The 18,981-nt window shown below is 30.5% G+C and overlaps 1 protein-coding gene across 3 annotated transcripts; it reads right to left on the reverse strand.

Annotated features, from left to right (window-relative positions):
- Nucleotides 1–862: 862 nt before the first annotated feature.
- On the reverse strand, nucleotides 863–18,241 carry LOC134697223 (protocadherin-11 X-linked-like). 3 transcript variants are annotated; one of them, XM_063559356.1, is made up of 6 exons: nucleotides 18,220–18,241; nucleotides 10,168–12,979; nucleotides 6,552–6,674; nucleotides 3,642–3,792; nucleotides 1,665–1,900; nucleotides 863–1,158 (listed from the first exon to the last, which is right to left on the reverse strand). In XM_063559356.1, exons 2-4 carry the CDS (start codon nucleotides 12,868–12,870, stop codon nucleotides 3,649–3,651), a joined length of 2,970 nt encoding a protein of 989 aa, XP_063415426.1. In that variant the 5' UTR covers nucleotides 12,871–12,979; nucleotides 18,220–18,241; the 3' UTR covers nucleotides 863–1,158; nucleotides 1,665–1,900; nucleotides 3,642–3,648. The 3 variants fall into 3 exon arrangements, with proteins under 3 accessions (XP_063415426.1, XP_063415427.1, XP_063415425.1); XM_063559357.1 differs by lacking the exon at nucleotides 18,220–18,241 and adding an exon at nucleotides 15,192–15,385 and having other exon boundaries at nucleotides 10,264–12,979; XM_063559355.1 differs by lacking the exon at nucleotides 18,220–18,241 and adding an exon at nucleotides 15,192–15,382.
- Between the last annotated feature and the right edge of the window lie 740 nt (nucleotides 18,242–18,981).

Here is an 18,981-nt window from a genome sequence, read left to right on the forward strand (position 1 = left end):
ATAATGGATAGCGTTTTCCTGTATTATTTAATGCTTGAAATTTCTGTGTTTCTTGTTGTTGGTTAAACACATAATTGTTTCCTGTACTAATGTCTTTGTACACTCTCTATGTAATGTTGGATTGCTAAAATCTTAAAGAATTACTGTGATTTCATTTATTTTCGTGGGCACCAATATTCAAGGATTGAGGAAAACTTGCATATTCATGGATATTTAATTTCATGGTTTTGGTAAAGTCTGCAAACAATCCTTTAGAAAATTTGTATTTCGTTGAACATTTGACTTCGTGGTTCTCCTGTATCCACGAAAATTGGTATCCAAGGAATATTAATGAATTCACAGTATTTAAACCTATACATATGTTGATCTACCAGTCTTCAATCTCATCACTATCCCAGAATTGGGGAGAGTCTGGCTCCAACAAACTAGTTTAAACTTGCCATATTCTTCATGTGCGTGTCCAAAGCCAGGAGCTTGTAATTCAGTGATTGTTGTTTGTTGCTATGTAACATAATAGTTGTTCATACATTATTTGGTATATAAATAAGGTCATAATTTCAGGATCTTTTATAGCTAGCTATGCAGGATAGGCTTTGCTCATTGTTGAAAGATGTAGTACAGTGACCTATAGTTGTTAATTTCTGTGTCATTTGGTCTCTTACAGAGAGTTGTTTCTTCAGCAATCATACCACATCTTCATATTTTATATTTACAGAGAAAACACTTTGTTTTTCATATGTGCGATTCCTTAGGGCATAGCAGTATGGCTGAGATAATACCTGATTCATATATATTCATTTCATTGGCTTTTACACAAAACAGTCTCATACATTTTGAACAGGTTAATAAAAAGAAGAATAAGTTTACATTTCAAGATTTTTAATCTTTAAAAAAATATAAAACAATAACAAATAACATTATCATAAATAACAGGATTTCTATATCAATGATAAATTTACAATGAAACATGTGATAAGACTAGAGATAAATTCTAGCAAGAATTGATAACATGGAATTCACAGCTTAGTTTGTAGTGAGATCAAAGTTCAAGGAATGCACCAGGTTATCTCCTCTTCAATAACAACAAGGATTATCTCCCCTTCAATAACAAGAATGATTAACTCCCTTTGAAGACTTTAGCACCATTTGTGAACAAACCTGCAAATAAATTTAAAGGTGTTAAAATAATATATCAAAGGAGATTAACAGTTAATATCTAATGGTAAAAATATAAATTTAATAGTAGCATTAAAACTGTAAAACATATTTTCGAACTGTTTATACTGTGAAGTAAATTTACTATAGATACCATATTTAATGTCTGTTACAGACCGTGCGAGGGCTGTATAGCCAGGCAAGGTCTTTAAATTCCATTTGTTGTTAATGTCTGTAAATGGGATTTTATTATAGGTAATTGACGTTTTCCTTAGAAATATGTAAATTGTCAATCTTTCAGTCAGACAGAAATTAATGAAAAACAATACACCTTATTGCTAATTCCGGCTGACCCGGCCGCTTGAACTTTTGGTGTCAACAACAATCAGTTTTTCATTGTGGTGTCAGATATTTTGTTTTATGACGTCAAAATTTTACGTGAACCTATGTGATATCCAGCATACAGTATGCAAATTTTATCAGGATGTTTGATTTCTATGTATACTTACATCATATAGTGAGGATATAATCTGAGAGTGGCAGAGTAACATCAGTGGCAGTGTATCGTGGACATCATTGGCAGTGTATAGTGGAGATCATTGGCTCTGTATAGTGTATATCAGTAGCTCTGTAAGTCTCTCTGTATCTAACAGGTGGATTCATATAGGTAATATCAGAGTCATAAAAATCTCAATGAGGTATTATGTCTTTAAAAATACTGCTTTTAGGGAAAATCTGTAATCATCTGAAAAATAAAGTATTCTAAGTTATTTCTTGGATGGTAAACCATATAATGGACACTAAATATATAATATTAAAAGATAAACACAAATAATAACTGATTTAAAAATAAATGGTGAAAATAAGATCTGTCATATACCTATCCTACTTTAGGATAATAAAAGAACCAAAAAAATCCCATAAAACTTTTCAAACAACATTAATACAAAGAATGACACAAATTTAACCCCAAAAAATCGTGTACATAAAAGAAAAAAAGTTTAATAGAGACTTGATTACAGATCTGGACATAACAGGACAATGTTGTCAATCCCATGATTAATAAAATCTGTGGTTATCTCTCTTGTCACATTCAGTAGAAACAAATAAAAATAATTAAATTATCTCCCTTGTCACAATCAGTAAAAATATTCAAATTATCTCCCTTACCACAATCAGCAGGATTATAGGTTACAATACACCATTAGATTTTATGGGCGCAGCCATTTTATGAGCATAACATGGTATTCAGAATTAAGAGTATGGCTAATCCTGATTGGTCGATATTTGCGCCCGTAATTTTTTTATTTTTAGAGACTTCGTGCACTCTACTTTATACAAAAGGCAAAATAAAAATTATTCCGTAGCCCTAAAGGCACTGAGATGACTTTTCAACGCCAGGACAAGACACGTATTTTTAAGCGCAAAATTGATAGGCATGGGAGATAAGTACAAAATACGCTAAGAAAAGCAACGCGAACCTATATTTTTGGGACCAAAAAATACTGTCCTAATAACTTTTCTTTGATTCTAGCAAGGTTTCGTTTAAAAAATCAACTTTCTAAAGTCTGTATCTCGAAAAAGGCTACCATTGTTGCTATGGGAAAATTAATTGTTTATTTCAATCTAAATAAAAATAATCAAATTATCTCCCTTAGTCCATTAAATCATTGTGACCACCAATGTCAGATTTAAGAGGGGATTTAAAAATGTTCAAATTGCATGTCAAAATTTCATTAATAATCATTTTAACAAGTTCAAACTTTCTCTTGATCTATAATTAAGTCAGTAATCACAGGTTTATGTAGATTTGGTCAATTAAAGGCCTTAGAATCATGAACCAAGGTACCCTGTACATTAAATCTCATTTTATTACTTCTGAAATGTGCATTTTTTAGCCTGATTAACCCTAAGATTTATGACTTTTCACAAGCAATCTAAACATATAATTATCACAACAAATAAAACCTGTTCAACTCTAAGGTGGAGTTGCCACAAAATATAGAAATAAAGCATAAACTTAACTAAGCTTACAACCACAATCTTAAATTAACATCTCCTCTTTCTGTTTGAATTGGTTTTTTTTAAAGTGACATGTATGCAAAACAATGACAACAATTTTCAAGCTTCATCAGTTTTTTGTTAGTCAACAGTATAATACAGTTGAAGTTCTCAACTCATGTCAGAAACATTATCCGTTAGATTGGTTTTTTTCTATCTTTAGATCTTAGTGTCTTTTTATCTTTTTAGGATAAGTTTTATTTTATAACAGAGATGTGCAAGTTCCATTCATTCATTTAGGACCGGTCTAGACTTAGTGTTATTTTGAGCTTGACATACAGTTCAAGCTTATGTTGAGGAGAGAATGTTGACCGCTCTCGTTACCGCTAGATGTATTTTTCTGTATTTATATTTGTGCTGGGTTGCTGGCATATCTCATTGACTACCTCAGTATTCTTTTATTTCTTGTACACACCAACACTTACCATAACTTTATATAACAATGCCACTCCTTGGATACATCTGATGGTGGTGGACATTCTCCTCACTGCCACCACGGCCACTATCACTAGTCACATCCTCACTTAAATCACTATGTGTATCATCGCCATGACGTTTACTCCAAATCTGTCGTCTCTGCAAAAAAAATCATTTATATATTAATTTTTCAACAAGAAGCAAACTAACTGTGAGTAGCAGAAAACATGTATATAAGTTAAAAAGTTAAATGCCATCTTCTTTTTAAAATCTTTCTTACACTATAAACTTTTCCCATTATTTCAAACATGAAAAATTGTAAAAAAAAGAAATAATACTGTCCCAACAAAATCACTGTACTCTATAAACCTTAAAAAGTATCTACTTTGGCAATTCTCAATAGAAAAAAAAAGAACTGCAAGTGACAATTTTAATGTCAGTAGACAGGCATATCTAACAATTAAATTTAAAAGATTTCTGCAGAAGTTCTTGTCACAGACGTCCTACTCCAGGTGTAAATAGGGGGCACCATATAATTCTATTACTATGACTATTATTTCCCAATGACATTCACGTAAAATCCCGATAATTAGTCCAATATTATTACAATGTTAAGAAATATCCTGACATCTTAATACCCAAAGGTTGGACATATTTTATATGACGGGATAAAACCACACCATGACGTCCCTGCAGGAATATCAGCCCTAAATGTTACATCGAGTACCTCTTGACAATAAAAGAAATTTCACATTACAATGTCAAAACTGTATTTAATCAAATTATGTTCAGTTCATTTGAACCGTAGTCAAAGTGCATAGCTCCCACCGAGAAAGTCTTTCTATTTAACGTATATTTAATCCCGTTTTTCACCATTTGAGTGAGAGAAAGGTACGCAGACACGCCTCCGTTTTTCTCATAATAAAAACTTAACATCCCTTGATTAAATGTTCTTTGAACTTTTAACAATAAAGCTCAACACAGAAACAAGCACAATATTCATTTTACCCTCCAAGAAACGAAAGAAAGAAGAAAAACTTCAAAGATAAAAGGATTATGAATAAATATAGGACAATCTGTTTAAATATTTACGTGGATAAATGTTGTATATATCAATGAATATCTGTTATATTAACAGTTGACTTTTGAATTGATTCTAAACACAATGTATCTTTTTAACTTTGTGAAATTATTTGAATATTGTTTACTGTTATGTTTCCAGGTCTATTTAACTTTTATTTGATAGCCATCTGAGAATTTGTTTAGTTTAGGAGTTCATTGAAGTAAGGATAAAAAAAAATTATATAAAAGATATTTTCAAAAGAAAAAATAGACAAGGAAACTCTGCTGTTACAAAACTAATGGCAAACTTTTTTTACATTTATTTCAATAGGATCTAACCTTTAGTTCACTGGACATTAAACAAGCAACTATCAATCAATGAAAAATAAAGCTGACAGTCAAGAAATTTTATATCATATATGTTGTACAAATGTATATCATTACCAAATAACATACAATTTCCTGTTTTAATTTTCTAATTTTTTTTTTGCTAATCATAGTATTTCATGAAAACTAATTTCTTACGAAAAAAAACCATAAGCTACACTAACTACGAAAATTGGGATTAAAATGATTCCTTTCAGTCAAAGAATTAACTAGAAGAGTTAGATTTGGATAAAATCTTATTCTTGTATTATTTCTTATATAAACCAATAAAAATATTTACAAAATCTCAAGCCGTTTTCTAAAATAACCTTTAGTAAAACTCATGTAACTGCAGGATTTTCTATTTATATGAATCAAAATGTATTGAAGGGGAAGAGAACAGCATTCTTGTTGTAATAGCCTACTTTTTTGGCCATCTGTATAGGCCGTAACAGGTTCAAATTTTAAACAATCATAACGATCTGTGATTAATAGGTATTTACAAATTCTTTAACATCGGCATTCTATTCATAGCAAATTTTTACCACGATTAAAAATTTAAATTCTAATTTCTGGATTTAAGATTTAACTTAAAGAATGAGAAACAGTAGAAAAGAATAAGATGTGAATATGAACTAAATTACCTTTAAACATGATGACTAACTGTAACTTAATAATAACAGAATATGTGGTCATTGTTTTGTTTTTGATTTTAATCTTTTGATTTTTTTTATCGGTAAAGTTGTTAGTGAACTGGAAAGTAAAACAAAGGGTACACAAGGTTGCTTGATTCTCATCTTAAGATAGGCTTTGAATAAAAAACTGTCTAACAATCAAACCAACAATATGACAAATTTCAAGTTATTTTGTTAAGAAAAAGATTTATAAAAAAAACTTAATAAATTGAATTTATATGCCAAATATAATGAGAAATTTAGTCGCACTTTTTGCAATGTAATTATTAAGGAAGGCAATTCTGGTAAGATGTAAACAGGACACCAACCTAACATCACTTAAATAACATATATAATATTTTAAAATATACAGACTTCCCGTTTGAATGGTTTTACACTAGTAATTTTGGGCCCTTTATAGCTTGTTGTTCGGTGTGAGCCAAGGCTCGGTGTTGAAGGCCGTACTTTAACCTATAATGGTTTACTTTTTAAGTTTTTATTTGGATGGAGAGTTGTCTCATTGGCACTCACACCACATCTTCCTATATCTATTCATTACCTCAACCAACAAAGGTCACCCCTATGGACCAGACAAAACAGACCTTATAAAACAGATGATCTATGAATTGAAGTTAAAAAAATATAGGTATATAGGTATTCCCACAACAGGAAGGGAGGATGGATAAACTGACAAGACAGTTTTTTTCTTCTAATAACAGGTTTGACCTCTGAATACAATTGTAAATTCTGTATATTCTGACAGATCATTCCCTACAATAACTCCCATCTAGAATAATATTTAATAGGATAACTTACATCATCTGGGTGATATAATAATGGTTTATTATAGGAATTCAGTAACTTCTGATGAAGACGTATGGACGCCATTCTATGATGCTCTTCTTCGTGAGGGAGGGGATCTGATGAAGATTCATGAATCTGAAAGTAAAGAAAAGTCAAAACATTGTAAAATTCTGTCAGCTTATTATTAATACGATTACAAGCTGAATTCAGCCATTGCCTTACAAACATTAACCAATCAATATTTCATTATTTTCTGCTTTAGAATGAAAAACTGTTTTATACGGTTGGCAATTCTAATTCTTTGATGCACTTTCAGTCTGTATAAAAAAACATCTTTGTCCTCATTGATGAACGCCCTTCAGCATATATATCTTTCATGTCTGGTTGCTAAGTGTCTTGCTCATTTAGTATTGTTCAGATTGATTTTTCAAATTTAATTTGTGAAATTTCATAGAGAAGTTTGCATTGTCTAGCTAGCATGGTAGATGGTTTGTATATTCCTGCATAGAACACCTGAGTAACTTGTATACAGGTTCCACTGTATTGTTCTCTTGAAGTCTTATCAATTCCAAAAATAACAAAATGTAAATAATCTATTGGAAATTATTGGAAAATCATATTCAATTAATTCCAGACAATTTGACAATTTTGATTTGCTCTCATCATGAATATCAAAAAAAAATATTTGCTTAGTTGTGATCATTGTGATAGAATCAAAGTACAACTGTATAAACAATTCCATTGCATTGCAACAATAAAACAATGTTTGCCATGAAACCAACAAATTTCATAATTGATGATGACTATTTTTTAAGCCAAATGATGGTTGATGGTAACATATGTACAAGTATATATGTTTTCTTTAAGTAATTTAATAATAAAGCTGTGTTACAAGAAACATATTGTAAACAATAGGGTCAGGCAGGTTTTACGAAACGAACGAAAAATTTGTCATTTTCACATTTTTCAAGCTTTTCCTTATTGGTATATAATTTGGTGAAAGCTACAATTTATAATCACTTAACTGACAAAGTATGGTATAATCACAGGATTATCATGCTTATAAAAATGATGAATGGTTCAATTCAGTAAGAAAAATTACTTTATTGAATACTGCACTTGTAAGGTTTTCACATTTCATTTTTGTCCTTAAAATCTATTAACCAATCTATGTCAAATCGATTACATTCTTTTGAAAGACGAACAATCTTTAAATTTTCAATCAAACTCCCAGCAACTTCCTGCAAAATTCAGATATTTTAAATCCTCTTATTTCTATTGTGGTGAAAATTTTGCTTGATAAAATATGATAATTTGTGTAATAACCAACATGTTTGTCAACAAAAACTTTCATTTGTCCAACCCCGTATCGTGTAACAGGTTGGGTTCTATGAACGATTTCCCGTTGATATTTCTAAAGAGGATTAGCATATATAAACATCACATGGCTCCAAAACTAACTATTAGGTAACGTTCTGGGGTCTTTTTCAAAGCTAAATCGTTTAATCAAACTTTAATTTACATTTAGACAGCTGGCAAACAAACTTTCCTATCTATCATATTGTTAGAATATAATGGCTATTTTCATTTTGTTATCAACCCAGTGGTCACTTTGTAATTGATGTTTTTACACTAAAGGAAAGATTTCATATATATCTATTTCCAGTTATTGTATTGTACATAAGAAAGAGGGAGAAAATATCAAGTTTTGTTTTGGTAGGATGCAAAATACTTATAAGGTTAAAATTTAAATAATTGTTGAGGATAAACTAAATTTTTGGTTGACCCCTTTATGTCATGAGTTAAATTCCACAGAAAATATTTTTTTATTTTTGTTTTTGTTTTATTTTGACAAAAGCACATTCTTTGAGAGGAAAAATAAAGAACTGAAGAAGGCCATTGGCCGAAACGTCTTGAAAAATTGGTTTATTTAAACAATTATATAAAGTATGTACCCTATTGGAATTTTGAAAACAAAGAAAAGCACATTCCTCAAGCCACAACAGTTGATGTACATCATACCCATAGCCAGGGGGGGTTCAGACACCCTCCCCCCTCTAAACCAAATTTTGACTGTTAAAGTGAACGTTCTGTTCCAATTGTGACTGTTAAAGTCAAGTTCATGAGTCCAAATATGTTGTTTCTGATTCTGAGTATGATAATTGATGCTCCTGATTGTTAGGACGAAAGGCCAGTTGTACTCTTGACACTTATAATAAAAATATCAATCTCTTTTAATCACTTAAAAAGAACTGGTTTTCCAGTTTAAATGTTGGTGGCCTGACAGTAAGATCAAGTTGACAGAATTTGCTTGTTAATTTTAAAGTTGAGATATGAAATTGGATTCATTTAACGCTGGATAAAAACTTAGTTATTGTTGAAGAATTAAACATTCACACTTATTCTTTTTCTTTTCACAAAGTTAACAGGAGAATTGGTACTCAATCAAATTTGATTTACTTGAAATTACTCTATCAGAGTATATGGACTAAAAATTGGTTAATTAAACCTAATTGTTGATCTTAACTCCACACATTATACTATTTAATAATTATGATTGTCCCGCCAGGTGTGTAAATAAAAAGTTCATTAAAAAACTTACTTTTCCAAAGGTCATTCAGTAAAAAACAACTTTAACAATCTTTTTCGAAAATTTTACTGGTGAAATTAAATTTTCTTTTGCACCTAAAGACAGGTCAAATGTTAGCACACAATTAATCTTTGCTAGCAGTTGCAAGCTAACTATCTGACAGGGAAAAGTTCACCTTACTGAAAAAAGTTTATATTACTGTTTTATTACCATAATAAGGCCACCAGATACCAGACTGAAAAAGTCTATAAAAGGTCTAGTTAAATGGTCAATCTTATTTAAGTTGATAGGTGTGAACTCAGCTATTTTACCACGGTAAATTGAACGTTGTCTATTAAAAAGAGCAAAAAACTGTTAAATTCACACAGTTTTAAAAAGAAGTTTTAAAATCAAGTTCAAATTATACCTTAACAGTGCACAATTTTCTGCAATTTTTAAATGCTTTTAAAAAATTGTTGAATTCAAAGTTACATGCCGATGAATAGGTTAGAATAAAACATCATGCAAGTACTGTTAGTTAAATTTCAAACCCTACAGAAATTTTAAAATTAAATTATATTAAATGTTTAGAGAAGAGCCAAACATGCCCGGACTGACCGTCTTACAACACACGTTTTGTTAGATGTTAGGAGTAAAGCCAAACATGCCTATAGACTATTCCCCCTTAGAACAAACATATTGTTAGATGTTAGGAGTAAAGCCAAACATGCCTATAGACTATTCCCCCTTAGAACAAACATATTGTTAGATGTTAGGAGAATACAACAGGCATGCCTATAGACTGTTCCCCCTTTGAACAAACATATTGTTAGATGTTAGGAGAATACAACAGGCATGCCTATAGACTGTTCCCCCTTAGAACAAACATATTGTTAGATGTTAGGAGAACACAACAGGCATGCCTATAGACTGTTCCCCCTTTGAACATGAATGTCTTGTTAGATGTTAGGAATAAAGCCAAACATGCCTTTAGACTATTTCCCCTTGAACAAACGTTTTGTTAGATGTTAGGAGACTATAACAGGCAAGGAAACAAACCTGTTTTAATGATGGCTGTGGTTTGGGACTACCCGATTCTGAATTAGCTATCATAAATATTCCAGAGTCTCTATGATCATCTAACGAAAAACTCACTTCTTTTCTATCTCCACTACTTAATGTATTGGTATTATATCCACTGGGTAAATTGGTCTCTTTTGTCAATATGGATTTTTTATTGGTGTTTAGGTGTATAGTTTCAGAAATCTGAAATTCTTCCTTCCCTGGTGGTGGATAGTCTTTCATTAATTTATTATTGTCTACTCTCCGTATGAGAAATATGATGACGATTATAGCTAATGATAAAACGATTGTCACACACACTATTGTAATCACGATAAGCACATTCTGGCCAATACTTGCTTCTGTTGAAGCTGATGTTTTTGTTAATTCTATCCTTATCTTAATCTCTGTACTGTTGCTCCGTGGCGTAACACCATGGTCCTGTACTTCCACAACTAATAAATAATCCTTTATTTCACTACTCTGAATGCTATGAGAGAGAAATATCTTCCCAGTATTGCTCTCAATAAAAAATAAATTATTGTCGTTTCTTGATCGAATTGAGAAGCTGAGGGAACCATTTGGTCCATTGTCAGGATCAAAGGCTTCCACTTTGGTGACCACAGAATTAGCTGGTGTTAAATGTGAGACTTTAATGGAGCCGTTTCCCTGCACTGGATACAATATCTGTGGAGAATTATCGTTTATATCTAGAACCATTACTTGTACATTAACTGTAGAGTTTAACGATGGTGCTCCAAAATCTTCAGCCTTTACTTCAAATGTGTATAGATTTTTATACTCTCTGTTCAGTATACCGTTTGTTTGAATGGTTCCAGTAGATGGATCTATGTGGAAGGGTACAGCACCATTTCTTGACTTAATGGAATACTTTATTTTACCATTATCCCCAATGTCATTGTCAGTGGCAAATACAATACCCACAAAAGTCTTTGATTGTAAATTTTCTTGAATTTTGAATTCATAACTGGTCTGATTAAAACGTGGAGTTTCGTCATTTTCATCAAGAATGTGAAGTTCCACTGTTGCAGTTGATGTAAATGCTTTCGTTTGTCCACCATCGACAGCCAGAACTTGAAATGTATAAACATCCTGCATTTCTCTATCGAATGGTACAGTGGTTCTAATCACACCTGTGCTTGGGTCAGCATAAAACTTGTCTGCGTTCCCCTGTTCTACATAGTACCTAACTTGAGCGTTCTCTTCTTCGTCTTTGTCTGATGCTGTTACCTTGGCTATGAAGATCCCTGTATGATCACTCTCTACCATTGACTCATTGTAAAAACTTTTAAGAAATTCTGGGAAATTGTCATTTTCATCTATAATTTGAACAATAAAGCTTGACGTTGTTTTAAGTGGTTGGTTACCAGAATCTTGACAATCAACTGTTACAACTATTTCAATGTCCTTTTCTCTGTCTAGAACTTTATTTACCAAGACTTTATATTCCGTTTGAGAACTGGACAGTTTGGAAAGTCTAAACGTGTCGTCACGGAGACTACAAGAGACAATACCATTGTTCCCAGTATCTTTGTCTGTGACTCCTATGTAAGCTACGACAGTTCCATTTGGAGAGTTCTCATTGGCTCTGGCTGTACTGCCACTTGATAACAAATTTATGTTAATTTCGGGAGGATTGTCGTTCACATCAGTTACAGTGATTGTCAAGGCAACCTGACTGCTCTTGGGTGGTGTCCCTTTATCAGAAGCTTGAACGATAAGACTTAGAGGTGCTCCCTTTGTGTGAGAGAGATGTTCTATGACCGACAGCTGACCTGTTGTTTTATCGATGGCAAAGAATGTTTGTGCATCACTTGAAGGAGACGATATCAAAGTGAATTCTACCTCTCCATTCAAACCAGCGTCATGATCCACCGCTGTGATGTTTAGAATTTTATTGGGTACAGATATATCTTCTGGCACTGTGATGTCATATTGTTTACGACTAAAAATTGGTTTGTTGTCGTTAATATCTGTAACACTTATGTTAATTGTCAACATGCTACTTCTCTGTGGTGTACCGCCGTCTTTAGCCACCAGATAAACTTGATAACGGCTCAGCACCTCTCTATCTACTGTCTGTTTGAGGAGGATAGAAACTTCAATATTTCCTGATAAACTATGGTCAAACTTTAAACCAAAAGTTCCGCTATCTGGTAAAAGTTCATATGTTTGTAAAGAGTTGTTATCAGCCATATCTTTGTCAACAGCCCCTATAACTGGGTATGTAGTGTTTATATCTGCATCTTCTGGAATGTTTAAAACAATGGATGTCTCACTGAATTCTGGTTTGTTATCATTTACGTCTTTTAAAGTTACATTAACATTGATTGGTTGGAAGAACGTTCCACTACTAGCACCTATACGGAGTTGGAGAACACAACTTTTCTGAAACGGACAAATTGTTTCTCGGTCTAACTTAGAATTTGTAGAAAGAGCACCATTGTTTTCATTGATTGTAAAATATGTTCCAACTGTTTTAAGAAAGCTATATCTCATGTTAGCAAACTCATCACCTGTAGCTATGGATGCTAAATCGCTTGAACTGGCAACGTTGCCAAGATATAAAGGTGGTTCTTGTTCTTCTAAAATCTGGTAAAATATAGTGATATCTGCCGCACTGATGAACACAAATACTGTTGACAATACTATTACGGTTATATATCTACACATTGTCATTGTCTTGTCTAAGTATTTCCAAAGATGTCTAAAATGTGTTTTCAATTCCTCACATCATTTATATGGAAAAGGTTTCTTCACCCACACGGACGACTTTCAATTTCTCAGTCTGAAATTAAACAATAAAATGAACTTTAAATTGACGATTTGTTTAAATGTATATCTAGCACAGTCATAGGTTCCTTTTGATTAAGTTTTAGTATAATGATACGGTATACCAACATTTAATTCTAAATCTGTTGAAGTCGTACAAACAACGATACTAAGTGTTTAGACAAATTACAGGGTATGCGTTTTAATCTCATGTCCATAAAGAGATTTATTTGCGCCTGTATTGTCCCTTGCACAAACATATTCAATGGACATTTATTTAATCTGGACTTTACTGTTTAAGAAACTTATAATCGATTTGAATTAAGAAAAGAAAGTCTATTTTTGTTATCTTTTACTTTTTATATATATTTATTCTGCAAGTTAAGGCTTTTATATTGATATAAAATGACTTTTAAAAGGAAAAATATTCATGGAATTAGATTCAAAGTTCTATGATTATTTAATAAAAACAAGAATATCAAATTATTTTAAAAGGTGCCAGTCTTTCTCCTGTTACAAAACAAATTGAAATAAAAGTAATAGTCTAGTTCAAATAACAAAAAGCCCATATATACATGTAATACACTTTTTAACATATTACTTTTTTTTTCACTTTAGGAAAGCGTATGTAATACATGTACCTGTAGTTGTAGATATTAATAAACTGTACACTGCTATGTTCAATACACTAATCACCTTTTAATTGAAATATTTACTTAGTACCAGACTGCTATAATCTGACAGGACCAAATGTTTCTGCCACAGACTAAAAAACAATCTTACACAAGTTTTATTTTTAACCTTTTTATCAAAATATATGCAATTTGTATCATTATAGTACAGTTTACAACCTTTATTTTTTCATGCTTCCAGAAATATGCAGTATGGGCTTCCAAACTTTTGGCATCTAGAATAAGAGACCCCATTTATTCTAGAGACAAGTGTTGTGTGCAACAAATTAAATCATGATGTACAAATTCACCAATAGATCTTCATAATATTTATAAAAATCTTGACTCTGTGAAAATGTTCATGAAAATAGTTAATGATCTGATAATGTCTCAATTTAAAATTATTACAAAATATCAAATATTTAAGTAAGATAAAGTAACAGTGGAATACCAAGTTTAAAAAAAACATTTTCTGTCATCTAACAGACATAAAACATATTCAATTTTCATTTAAATTAACAAATAATATATAGGAAATTATAATATTAGAGTCCTCAGTAATATCAAACAAAACCAAAATAATATGATTCCTTTTAAGTTATTACATTGATTACTTTGAGCAAATTGGAAGATAATACAGCTTTGTTTACAAGATTTTATCATTTCTCTATTGTTGTTTTGTTTATCTACGAATAAAAATATTCTGAAAAAAAAACCACCCTCAGAACCATGCACAGCTTTTCATTTTTTGGTTTCACTTAAAAAATTTGTCATGAATATAACATATAAAAGTTTTAAAATAAAACCTCAACCTCAACCCAATTCAATGAAAATAAGAATCATACATTGCATTTCACACAATTGGTCACTAATGGTTCTTTTATACTTGAGGTCAAATTGTTAAATTGTAATATATTGGTATAGTTTAAATATGAACTAATAAAATATAAGACTTTCAAACTCAAATTTACTACAATTCTAATTACAAACACATATTCTTGCTTTATAATATGGAATAATCTTAGTTATTTATATGTCGATATGTCTAAAATTACTTATTCTATACAAAACATATATTTTAAAAAAACTTAAAATTAAAATGTATTCTATTATTCAACAGATGATATAAGAGCGCTTGTCCTATTGAATTAAGCTTTCATTTCACAAATACCTTCTTAGGGAAACTGGTAGGCAAAAAAGTGTTTAATACAAAATAAGGAAAATAATAAGCATGGCGCCCAGGTGTTATAAGATATACATAGTATATACACTAATACTTGAAATACTTTTGAATTCTCACATTAAGATTTAAATTAAAAATGCAGTTTATTGAATCAAATCATCTCTCTCATCTAAAAGTGTCAATTAATTTTGAGAATATCATTGTAAGTGCAAATTCACAAGGAAAACATTCAATATACATATAAAAATTGTCATTGCTATGACTTTTATTAAGCATTTGTTATATTTTAACTTTTTTTGCTGATTTAAAAAAAATAATATTGCAGATTAAACAATTATTTTCATATAGAAATTAAAATAAATAAAAATGTTTACCTTCACTTTTAGTAATCCATTTAAATCGGTTTTTATTTTCCGCCACAAACATACATCTTTTATTAATTCACTTTCACGTTTTTATAAACATATAATCTCTAAATCTTGTTGTCATAAATCCGAGGATAAAATTTTTAACTCCTGTACCCTCCAAGTGTGTTTAATGAAAAATACCTGTATTTCTGTTTAATGGTCTTTCAATTGATAATAGGGTGGTCTGCCAACCAATCAGAATGTCCGTTACAAGTGAGTGATGACAGTACAATATCTTATGCTCAAATCAATGATTTTTATCAGATATGTTTTTAGAAGTTTTTCAGTTATGACAATGTCATAGTGGTTTTTGAGTACCTGTTTTGCATGTTTTTACTCTTCAAATGTCATGTATTTTATAAAAGAATTTTGTGACATAATAATTGAAATTGAAAATTGACTGATTTGACACAAGTCAATTAAAGAAAACACTTATTTATTTGTGTTATGAGATCTTATCTAAAATCAAGATTTTTAAAAGCAAGAAACATTTAATATATGGCTTTTAACCAAATATTTCTAATCCAATCCATTACAATAAATATCAAATATGTTATGTTCATTAAAAGGAAAATAATCTGTAGATCATTCAAGAAGAAGATTCAACATTTTACTTGAATCAAATTTGAATATATTAAAACTCCGTTTAAAATTTTCATCAATAAAAAACAAAAAAAACTCATAAACATATACTAATTACAACAATTTGAAAATTTTATATTTCTACTTAAGAAACTTTTAATATTAAAAAAAAATCTGTGAAATTTCTCAAGTATAACGCATTAGTCATTTTCCCCCATAAATTATGTATTTGCATGCTTAATCATTTTGTAAAAGATTAATAATTTACTTAAACTTGCATAAAAAAGACAAATATCTTACTCACTAGTTCTAACACAGCTTGTAAACTGAACTGTTTAACTTCACAATAATAATCCTTAATACAAATAAATATATATTTTATTATAGTGTCACATATTGATTGACAATATTTACAAATCACAGTATACAATAAAACAATCAATACCCAGTCATAAATTTGACTTATGAGACACTTAACACATGTTATATACATTATTAATATAGTTTAACGGTAAAATTCATAAAATTATCATCAAAAAAGTAAAAACGTGTTTATGCATTTAAAAGCATATATACTTGAGCAAAAAAAATAAAATCCGAAATGAATATTGTTAAAAAAAGTATGGGAATAAGTTAAAAAGAATAAAATATATATTCTTAGTTTTAAAATAATTTCATCTAAATAATAACGATTACATATTTAATTATCTTATAAAAAAATAATTGCAGTGACTTTAAAATTATAAAATAGACTTTTACAACTAGTATGTTATTAGTAATAATTAAGAAAATAATTTTCGTCTCATAAAACTCTTATGTAAACATTTGCTTAAACATTTTTGAATATCAGAACATTTCATTATTTCAACAAGTTTGACATCATCATTTAACATTGAGAAATTGTCAATATATTTTGAACATTCGAACAACAATTCAAACCTAATGTCATCATATAAGGAACATTGCAAAAGAAAATGTTTTTCAGATTCAACACTATCTAAGGAACAAAATTTACAAAGTCTATTTTCTAAAGCTGTAGGCGGCCTGGTGTACCTGCCAGTCTCGATGGCTAACGGGAGCGAGCCGGCGCGGAACAAGGCTAGAGTGCGTCTGTACGAGCGTGGTATAATTTGGAGAACGTATGTCTCAGGTACACAGGTGTTTTACTTTCAATCATATATCAATTATTGATAATATATGTCTGGGTTCTTAGATTAAAAGTTGGTAATTAGTAAATCAACAGAATTTATAATTACTGGACATTGGTCAATATTTACTCAGGATTAGTGAAATGGACACTGAAAACTCAATCAGAGTGACTAATTACGCTCAATCCCTACAATCATTACTCTAAATATTACAATATGACATTTTATATTTGAAAAGCTCTCCAATTTTTTGTTTTCCTTCCTTTTTTATTTTGATTTTCAAAAAAACTTTGTGTTTGTTGTTGTTACTAAAAGCTCAAATATAATGCATCTTCTAAAAGCAAAATTTAACTTCATTATAGGTTTCAAATTTATAACAGTATAAATTTGATTTTTTTTTTAACAATTTAAGATTTAATTAATGATCGTACAACTATTAAAACACATTATACTTTTACAACACTGCAATCGTGAGGAAAAGCAGACAAACTGGGAAAATTTCATGTTCAAAATATTTGTTTGCTTGGTTCAGTATAGGACTTAAATCAGTCAAATGTGTTTGTTGGTGTCACATAGGGGCTAAAATTGTCCAAACAGTCAAACACTGACCAAAAGCAAATAAATCTACATTTGAATCTACCTGAGAATGTAGAGACAAGTTACCTGTATGTCTGTTAAATCAACCCAGTGATGTACAACAGATGGAAAAATCACAATTAAATTTCAACAATTAAAAACAATTTATGGTCTGTTTTCATGACAAACTCACATATACAATTATCTATAAGTAACTGTACTTAATATAAATATCGCCAAAATGGCAGCCTCAAGCAACAGAAGGTAGGGTTATTGTATAAAGAAATATCAATATGGAAAACTAATACCACGGAAATATAACAAAATATATCTGTTTCTACATGCAAAAAAGGCATGGATTACTTCTTAAATTGTTTACATGTAAATAAAGCAACATTTGCTACTTGTTTTCCCTAGACTATTGTTGCCATAATTTGCCAGACATCTTAAAATCACTTAAATCATAGAAAATAAAATGGGGTATAATTACCATTTAGACAACTTCAGTGGTGGATCCAGAGGGCTGGTTCCAAAAGTTGGAACCCCCCTTTTATCTTGGGTTGAGAATCCCCCCTTTTAAAAATGACTGGATCAACCCCTGAACTTTGTACTGAGCAATTATAAGAGGCCAACATAGATCTTCCACAAGTTCATAAACATAAAAGGAACAATTGAAATAAATGTCTTACCCACAGACAGACTGACATGTCAGTATACTTCCAACTTACAATCTCTAAGCATAAAACTTCATAATATGACAATTTGTACCATATAAAATTCATCTTTCCCCCAAACCGTTTAAAACATGCTAAAATTTCTCAACTGGAGTAAGTTGCCAGTAGCTTTGTATGAGAACCATAACAGCCTGTTACAAACTGGGAGTATATGTTTACACTGTCTCAATGCCATTAATTGATAAACTTTAACTTTCATTTAAATTAGTGGTTAGTTAATTGTTTCCTGTTATCCGTTGTTGTTATAATTTATCTTGGTAGCAAAACTTGACTATATCTAGGAATTAAGGTCCGTACAATATTTTGCCTATTAACAAATGAGATTACAGATAAGTTTGACATGTCAACCTAAAGTTAAAACTACCGTCTGATAGCGAGGATTACAGTAGCATATGCCAAAACTACAGGGCTACTCAAATATCTTATTCTTTTACAATTAATTCTATTTAAACTGAACTCCAATTTGAATATTAGTGTGATTGTATCTGGCCGTCATTGAACCTAACCTTCTAGTCACTGTGCATGAAATCAGAAGATTGTTATCAGTATTTATCTCTGAAACAATTGTTTCAAAGGAAAAAAAGCGACAGTAAAAACAAATTTTTAATGATATAACACCACAAATAAGGAACTAGCAAAGGTAATGTGATAAAAAAAAGCTTCAAGTCAGATATTAGTAGACTAGGTCTTACTTTATATTATTTGAGGTCTGCACGA

The sequence above is a fragment of the Mytilus trossulus genome, chromosome 14 (genome assembly GCF_036588685.1).
Source record: "Mytilus trossulus isolate FHL-02 chromosome 14, PNRI_Mtr1.1.1.hap1, whole genome shotgun sequence".
NCBI lineage: Eukaryota > Metazoa > Mollusca > Bivalvia > Mytilida > Mytilidae > Mytilus > Mytilus trossulus.

What these genes read in the sequence shown, in the direction of transcription:
- LOC134697223 (XM_063559356.1), bottom strand. Translation starts at nt 12,870, where the DNA reads ATGACAATGTGTAGATATATAACCGTAATAGTATTGTCAACAGTATTT. An exon ending in CACAGCCATCATTAAAACAG is followed by an intron (nt 6,675 to 10,167) that starts GTTTGTTTCCTT and finishes CTTTACTTTCAG; the next exon opens with ATTCATGAATCTTCATCAGA. An exon ending in TATTATATCACCCAGATGAT is followed by an intron (nt 3,793 to 6,551) that starts GTAAGTTATCCT and finishes TTTTTTTTGCAG; the next exon opens with AGACGACAGATTTGGAGTAA.